Below are 8,776 nucleotides of genomic sequence, written 5' to 3'. Positions count from 1 at the left end.
AAACCTATTAGAATTACAAGTGACTTTTCAGTGCAAACTATGAAAGCCAGAAGAGCCTGGACCAAAATATTCCCAGTTCTAATTGACCACAGATGCCAACCCAGATTACTTTATCCAGCCAAAATGTCTATTACAGTCAAAGGGGAAAGAAAAATCTCCAGACATAAAGAGGCTGAAAGAATTCATGTCCACAAAACCAGACCTTCAGAGAGTTCTTGAAGCAATAAAAAGAGCTGAAGAAAGGATCGATTATACCCAAGGGGTTATGGAAAGAAACCGTTATGGAAATGCACAGCTACACCAAGAATGTGAACAGAAATAAAAATGACAGGAATCAATACACATCTTTCATTAATAACTTTAAAGAACTCCCCAGTCAAAAGACACAGACTAGGTGAATGGATTAAGAAACAAAACCCATCTTTTTGTTGTCTGCAAGAAACTCATCTCACTTTCAAGGACAGGCTCTACCTTAAGGTGAAAGGATGGAAAAAAATACCAAGTGAATGGAACTAAGAAAAAAGCATGCATTGCAATCCTAATATCTGACAAAATAGACTTTAAACTAAAACTAATCAGAAGAGATAGAGGGCCACTTCATTCTGATCAAAGGAACAATTGATGAAGAATATATTACAATCATGAACATATATTCACCAAACACTGGTGCACCCAACTTCATAAAATCAGTACTACAGTACTTTAAGACGTAGATTAATCTGAACTCATTAATAGTGGAGGACTTCAATACCCCATTGTCTCCATTAGATAGGTCAACAGGACAGAGAATTAACAGAGAGACATCTGAATTAAACAATACCATACATCAAATGGGCCTAACAGACATCTAGCGAATATTTCACCCAAGCACCAAAGAATATACTTTCTATTCAGTGCCCCATGGAACTTTCTACAAAATTGACCGTATTCTGGGGAACAAAACAAACCTCAACAAATACAAAAAGATTGAAATAATTCCACGCATTCTATCAGACCACAATGCAATAAAGTTTAAAAGCAACACTGGAAGAAACCCTAGTACTACATGAACTCAGGGAGATTAAACAACAAACTCCTGAATGATGAATGGGTCAAAGGAGCAATTAAGAAAGAAATAAAAATGTTCCTGGAACTAAATAAAAAGGACAATACAACACAACAAAACCTCTGGGACACGTTGAAAGCAGTTCTTAGAGGGAAGTTTATAGCTCTAAGTGCCTGCATTAAAAAATCAGAAAGGACACAAATAAATGACTTAACAATGCAACTCAAGACACTTGAAAAGCAACAACAAATGAAACCCAAACCCAGCAGAGAAGCATAAATAACAAAAATCAGAACAGAAATTAATGTGGCCCCTGAGGAACAGATCCTCAAATGACCTTAAGTGTTGGGGTTCTCTGTTATGCAAGTAGAAGTCTCTTCACGTCCAGATAGCTCACGAGCTCGGAAACCATGTGCTTCAGATTCCTTCATAGCAGAGTGCCTTCCTGGCATCCTCCCTGACTCTTCTTTTACAGTGCTCACCACAAATACATGCCCTCAGGCACAGGAGCTACCAGGTTTTAATCAGGCGTTGTCTGATAGCCTGATAGAAGCCCACCGCCCTATGTAAATGAGGCATCCTAAAAGTACCAATCAGCTAAGACTTCTTCTACTGTCTCTACACTATAAATAGTCCTAGTTTTATCCCAATAAAGTTGGAGCTGAAGCAGGAGCTGGAGCAGGAGCTGGAGCAGGAGCTGGATCACCGAGACTTGGAGCCGAGCTAAGTCACTGAATAAAGGAGCTGGAGCTGAATCACTGAGATCTGAGCTGAGTCACTTGTCTTGAGCTGTAACACTAAATCCTGTGATCCAGTCTCCCCGGGGGGCGCTATTCCTCCATCACGGACTCACAGACACCCTGGCTTTCGCCGTTCCTCATACGCTTCCTGTGTGGTCCAAGTGGCCAGAGGACCTCACATCCTGAGGAAGGTATATGGGTGAAATAGGGACGGGATCGACTGAGTAAATCTCAGGAGCGGAGGAGCTTACACTGCCCAGGAGTGCGCGCTGGGACCCTGAGAACCCAGCGCGTGCACGCCTAAACACTCTAATGTGCACATGGTAGTTTCTCCTGCTCTCTCTGACGTGCACATGGTCATGTCACCTGCACCCTTTGACATGCACATGGTGGTGTCACCTGCCATTTTTGACCACACCTGACCCTGGGCCACATCCAGAGTGAGTGCGCCCGGGAGCCCAGGCGCGCTCCCCACATCGCTTGCGGCCAGACTCACGCGGGGACTAACCAGGTGTGGCGGAGACCCCAGGGTGCCCACACACACCACGCCGGGGGTCCAGCGACCTGCCCCATACTTAAGAGTAAAATAAATTGGTTTGTTTGGGCCAACTGTATGGTCTTAAACACCCAAAAGGAAAGTATAACCAAAGATTAAAGGGATAATATAATTCTTTAGGAGTCCATGTGTATAGCTAAAAACTACATAACAAGAAACAATGCCAGACAGGAAACACGTTCCTTTGAGTTGTTGGCCAGGGTGGCCCAAGAGACTCCCAGACAGTAACCCAGCATAGAACTGGGAAAATGAACAGCAGTCCCCAATCTTATGTAAAGGAATATTGGTAACTGATTGTTGCTAGACAAGGAAGAGCTGATCTTCCTAAAACAAGGAACTCTAGATAAGCTAACTAGATTCAGCAGATGGACAAGCACTGGAGAACGGCTGGGGGTGCTGACAACACAGTGGGGGTTACAGAGTATATGGGCTCCAGTCACGGGCGGGGAGTCTACAGGAGGGTGCCATTTGGGATGTGGGTATATAGATGAATAAGATTGTTTGGGGTGTTCTGTATGAAATACACACAAAAAAAATCAACAAATAAAAAAATGAGTTATATATGAGGAAGAAGCATAAAATTTGCTCCATGTTAATTAGTAGAGATGAAACACATTACCATTGAAATCTACCCGATGGTTTTATATCCATGCTCAGGTGGATCTCAGAAAGTAACCGACTGTGACTAGTAATAATCAGATACATAGAGATTAGAGATGCATGTGAAAACATCTAAGTGTTAGTAGCATTAAAAAATGAGTTTTTCTGTATGAAACAGCATATTTTAAAATGAAACGGAGATCTTTCTTAAAGGTTAAAACTTCATTCAATTTTATATCTTGTAGGGTTTATACTGAGTTCAATATTGTCTAACTGTATTAATTCAACTGTGAACCTAAAAATTTTCAGCCAATTTTGAAAGAGATGAATCTTTGCTCTGGAAATTGTTATTGAATATGTTAATGCTGTAATGAAATGCTTCTTCTAATCATGTGGTTATTAAATGAATATTTAAAAAAATATTTTAATTTATCACTTTTGTTTTATATGTATGCATGTATTGACTGCAATGCTTGCGGAGGTCAGAAGAGGGTCTCTGAACCCCTGGGACTAGAGCTACAGACATTTGTTACCCATGTGGGTCCTAGGAATCAAACCTGGGTCCTCTGCAAGAGCTCCTAACTCTGCAAGTACTCTTAACTGCTGAGCCACCTCTTCAGCCCCATATAAATCTTTTTTTAAAAAATTTTAATACAAAGGAAGAGTAACAAAGGTCATTAAACAGCAAAATGACAAGTACAAACTATAATTAAATTATATAGAAATGGTTTAAATAACTCAATCAAAAGACACAGACTGACAGACTAAATATAACACATGATCTAGCTGTATAATGTCCATAATAAACACTGTTTAGATGGCTCAGTGGGTAAAGGCACTTACTATGAAGCTTAACAACTTGAATTTGATCACTGGGACCCACATGGTGAAAGGAAAGAACATCTAAACACATGCTATGGTACACATGCACAAACACACATACTCATTCACACACATAGGAAATTAATTTTAAAAATAAAAATATACTGAAAGTATGAAAAAGAGAAAGCTGGATTGCCTATATGCATATCAGAAATATATATTAATATCAAGAATACACAAAAATCATAAACATAAACAATTGAGTTCCAAAATACATGAAATAAAATTTATAGAATTGAAATGAAAAATTCAACAGGTAGAAACTACTAGAACTCATTTTAAAAGATTGAAACAATAAGCTCAAACTATATGAAAGCCACAGTTTTGTCAAGGCAGAAAAATACAAATAAAAATAAGCCATCTGGGTAGGCTATGAGTATAGCTCACTGGCAGTGTATTTGGTAGAATTTGCCAATGCTCTTGTGGTTAAATCCTCAGAATACCACAAAAAGTAGAAAACAAAAACAATAAACATAAAATGGCCACCTTCTCTTGTCCTTGTAACTCCAGAAGCTGAGCATGGGGATCATTTGTGCTAAGCCAGGGCTTTGAAGCCAGCCTAGGAAACATAGCAAGGCTTCATCTCTAAACAAACAAACAAGCAACATATTTGGGAACAAAATAAGGTATAGTTATTATTGTAGCAGTATCAGACCAAAGGTCTTAGGACTTCTGCTAGTGAGTCTCCAAAGCTGCCTTTAATACTAGTCTACCCTTAAATTCAATCTTTATGAGAATCATCCAAAGAATAGTTACTATTTCTTTTTTGATATAAGGTCTTGTTCTGTAGGTCAGGTTGACCCCTAATTCATCAATCATTTTCCTGCCTCAACCTCCCCAGTGATGGAGTTACTGGTGCATAATACCACACCTGATTAGTTTTTATTCTTGTCATTTCATTTTTATTTACAGCTGAATAAAACTCCATTATTTATATGTTCAAAATTGTCTTTATTCACTCATCTGCTGAAGGACCTCTAGGTTAGTTTCACTTCTTTATTATTGTGCATAGTACAGCAATAAATGTGGATGTGCAAGTATCTCTGTGGAATGTTGACCTTCACTATGTACATGGAACCAAAGCCTGACCTGATCAGTAAGTTATTAGTAAATTGGATACTTACTCTTTTTCTAAGGTTAAATATATACATTTTACTAATATTCTTATAAAATATAAAGGTCCTAGAGTGATAGTTCTGTGGTTAAGAATGCTTGGTGTCAAGAGCCCCATCCTTGAAAGAGATTGCCTCTCTCCCTCCCAGCAGCCATCAGTTGCCACAATTTCCTTAAGCTGGGTTTTCTTACCCACTTCCTCATTAGACTCTATAGGCCTTATATAAAAGAGTATGTTAAATTGAGAGGGGGCAATAAGAGGAGGTGCAGATAGAGGAAGGGATTTAAATACCATCAAATTGTATTGCATGCAAACCACAAAAACTCAATAAAAAAGAAAAATGAGAAAGAGAGAGAGAGAGAGAGAGAGAGAGAGAGAGAGAGAAAGAGAGAGATTGCTGCTCTTACAGAGGACCAGAGTTTGGCTCCCAGAACCCATGTTGGATGGCTCGCAATCACCTGTAACTCCAGAGCCAGGGGATCTGATGCCCTGATCTGGCCTCCACAGGTACCTGCAAACACACACACACACACACACACACACACACACACACACACACACACAAATAAAAATAAAACAAATCTTAAGCTGGCATGTGGCATAGGCCTTTAATCCCAGCACTCAGGAGGAGAGATCAAAGTCAGCCTGGTCTACATAGTGAGTTCAAGGCCACCTGGGGCTATAGGGAGATCCTGTCTCAAAAAGACCAAAAAAACCATTTTTTAAAAAATTTTTGTCTGTGTGCCTGCTTATCTATATGAACACCACTTGTGTGTAGTGCCTATAGAGGCCAAGCTATCAACAAACTTCCAAACAAATACTAATGCAAGACTAGCAATTCTCATTGACTGGTAATATTTCTGAAACTACTCTGGGGAAAGATAATGGGTTTCCAGCTGTTTGTTTTCTAAATGAAAACATAAAACGAACTTTATTCTCCCAAATCTGCCAATTACATTCATTATTATTTCATTTAAAAATTACTAGCAAAAACATGAGAATATTTTAAACATTATTAAATCATCTCAGCTTAATAAAAAGCAAATTATATTTTCATTATCTCAATTTTCTGACCTTTGACCAATTATTTTTTCTTGAAACAGGGTCTCACTATTCAGCCCAGACTAGAACATCATGATCTTCCTGCTTCAGTTTTCTGAGTGCTGCAGTTACAGACATGTGCCACCATGCCTAGCTCTCATCAGTTTTTTAAAAAAAATTACTTTTATGAGTGAGTTACCTTTTACAACAGTGACACTGTCCGCATGTGTCAAGGACTGGGGGCGGCTGCGAAGTTTACTTTTGAAAGATCTTGGTCGACGTGGTGATGCAGGAGACAAAGGAATCTCTGAAGATTGGGCTTTGCTATCTTTAATTGATCGAAGGCGTTCATAGAGTTCCTGTAGCTCTTTATTCTGCTGGGTTTGAAGATTTACCACTTCTTGAATGTGTCTGAATAAAAATTATGCAGAAAATATTTTAATTGCCTTTATATTAAAAAAGATGAAATCAGAAACTTTATGAAAGCACAAGTTTAATGAAGCATAAGATTAACAATGGTGAAATACACAGGATTTTCACAATTTTAGAATGGTGTCAAAGAAAAAGATGAACAAATTGATGAGGACAAATAGTTAAAAGTTTTGATATAAAAAATTATAGTTATATTGGAATCTATTTTTTACATTTTTTTTTGACACAAGATTTTGCTAATGTAGCACTAGCTAGCTTGGAATTTACTATGCAGACCAAGGTGGCTTAGAGCATTCCTTCCAAGTGCTGGGATTACAGGAATGAGTAATCACGCCTAGCTTGGAACACAATTTTAACAATTATCTATAAGTTTAAAATGTACATACCTTTTCACTGTATTCCACAGATATATTTGTGTAAGTATGTAAAAAAGATAAGCATCATTTGTATAAGCAAAACACAGGGAAATTGAAATATCTGTTAGGAAGGGATACATTTTTATATTGGAATTGCATGTGGCCATTTTTTTAAAGGTAGATTTATGGAGGCCAGAGAGATGGCTCAGGGGTTAAGAGCACTGGCTGCTTTTGCAGAGGACTGGGGTTCAGTTCCCAGCAACCACATGGATGCTAAGACTTGCCCTTATTCATTGCCCTCTTCTGGCCTCCATGGACACTGCACACACATAGTGCACTTACATGCACACAGGCAAAACAATCATATACATACAGTAAGAAAATTAAAAAGGCATATTCACAGAGATATGTCTATAGACCCAAATTTTAAGTAAAAATTGTAGAGCATTCTTTTTTAAATTTTTATTTATTTTATTATTTTTTTGTGTATGAGTATACTGCCTGTGTGTGTGTAAGTGCATCCATGCTGTGCAAGGCCCACAGAGGTCAGAAGAGGGCATTGGATCCCTTGAAACTGGAGTTACGGATGATTTTTAGTTGCCATGTGGGTGCTGGGAATTAAACTCAGGTCCTCTGCAAGAGCAGCCAGTGCTCTTAACCACTGACTCATCTCTCCAGCCCCTAAAAATTGTACAACATTCTTATTTGATATTGTACTACTGTAAAAGACAAAAACTATATATGTATAAATGCGTGGATAAGGGACCAGCAAGAAATATCCAAAGAGCTCACAGTCAGTGCCTCTGAGAAATGAGACTGTAGTATAGACATGTAAGCAGTTAAAAAAAATATTTTATTTATTATTATTATTATTTTTGGTACCAGGAAGGTTCTAGAGAAACAATTGAAAGGATGAATTTCTTTAATGGGCTTGTTGGTATTTGGAGCAGGCTCTCCAACTCAGAGTCTTCAGATAGCATGGAGAGCACTGAAAATCCGTGGTGTAGACTATTTGAAACAATTATGGAGATAGACCCATTTGAATCTCCTAACTTACCTCTTGTGAAGAGCAAGAAATTTAATGACTCTATACATAAATTTGTGGAAAAATAAGAAAAATAATGATGCTGGATGGTTACTTCTAGCATCTTTGGATAATGTGATGAAGATAAACAATGAGCTTAATGATAAAATTGGCAAGCTCCATATTCAAATCAACAGTTTAAAGGTGTCCAAGTGTGCTTGGAAGAGAATCTTCTCTCCAGCAGCCAGAGAGCTAAAGCTGCAGAAAATCAAGCTGGAGCCCTTATTATATGTTTGGCTGACCTACAACGTAAAATGTAACGCCCAGCCTCAAAGGGTATCAGCAGTAAAGGTGATGGCATTGGTAGGAAAAGATTGGAATCCTGACACGTGGGATGGAGACATGTGGGACAACCCTGAGGAGGCTGAGGATTTTGAATCCTCAGACTCTGAGGAATTTGATTCACCTGATGAACTAATATCCCCACCCTCCCCACCCTTGCCTGAGGAAACTAATCCCATTGAGGAAGCTAATCCCATTCAGCAAGAGGAAGCTGATGTCCCTCAGGGCCCAGTGATTGTTGCCTCTAGACCTATAACCAGACTCAAAGCTAAACAGGCCCCTAGAGGAGAGACAGAAAGTGTGGTCCATGAGGAGGTGTGCTACACCAATAAAGAACTTAGTGAATATGCTAATTCTTTCAAGCAGAAGTCTAATGAATATGTCTGGGAATGGATTTTAAGGGTATGGGACAATGGTGGAAGGAACATGAAATTGGATCAGGCTGAGTTTATTGACATGGGTCCCCTGACTGGAGATTCTAGGTTTAATATGGAAGCTCGTGCAGTTAAAAAAGGTGTTAAAAGTTTTTTAGATTGGTTGGCCAAGGTATCTATCAAAAGATGGCCTACTGACAGAGAGCTGGAGATGCCTGATATCCCTTGGCTTAGTATTGATGAAGGGATTGTAAGGCTCAGGCAAATTGG

At 38.8% G+C, this 8,776-nt stretch overlaps 1 protein-coding gene across 3 annotated transcripts in view; it reads right to left on the bottom strand.

Moving 5' to 3' along the window:
- The window catches only part of Wnk3 (WNK lysine deficient protein kinase 3), a 201,598-nt gene that overhangs the window by 29,084 nt on the left and 163,738 nt on the right, over nt 1-8,776 (bottom strand). For all 3 annotated transcript variants that reach the window (XM_029554369.1, XM_029554370.1, XM_029554371.1), the window contains one exon: nt 6,178-6,389. In XM_029554369.1, coding sequence (XP_029410229.1) covers nt 6,178-6,389 — 212 coding nt within the window. The remainder of the gene's footprint in view (nt 1-6,177; nt 6,390-8,776) is intronic.

This window comes from Nannospalax galili, unplaced genomic scaffold (assembly GCF_000622305.1).
Source record: "Nannospalax galili isolate Female #2095 unplaced genomic scaffold, S.galili_v1.0 scaffold225, whole genome shotgun sequence".
Taxonomy (NCBI): domain Eukaryota; kingdom Metazoa; phylum Chordata; class Mammalia; order Rodentia; family Spalacidae; genus Nannospalax; species Nannospalax galili.
Note: the sequence above shows the minus strand (reverse complement) of the source record. Positions and strands in the feature narration are given on the sequence as shown.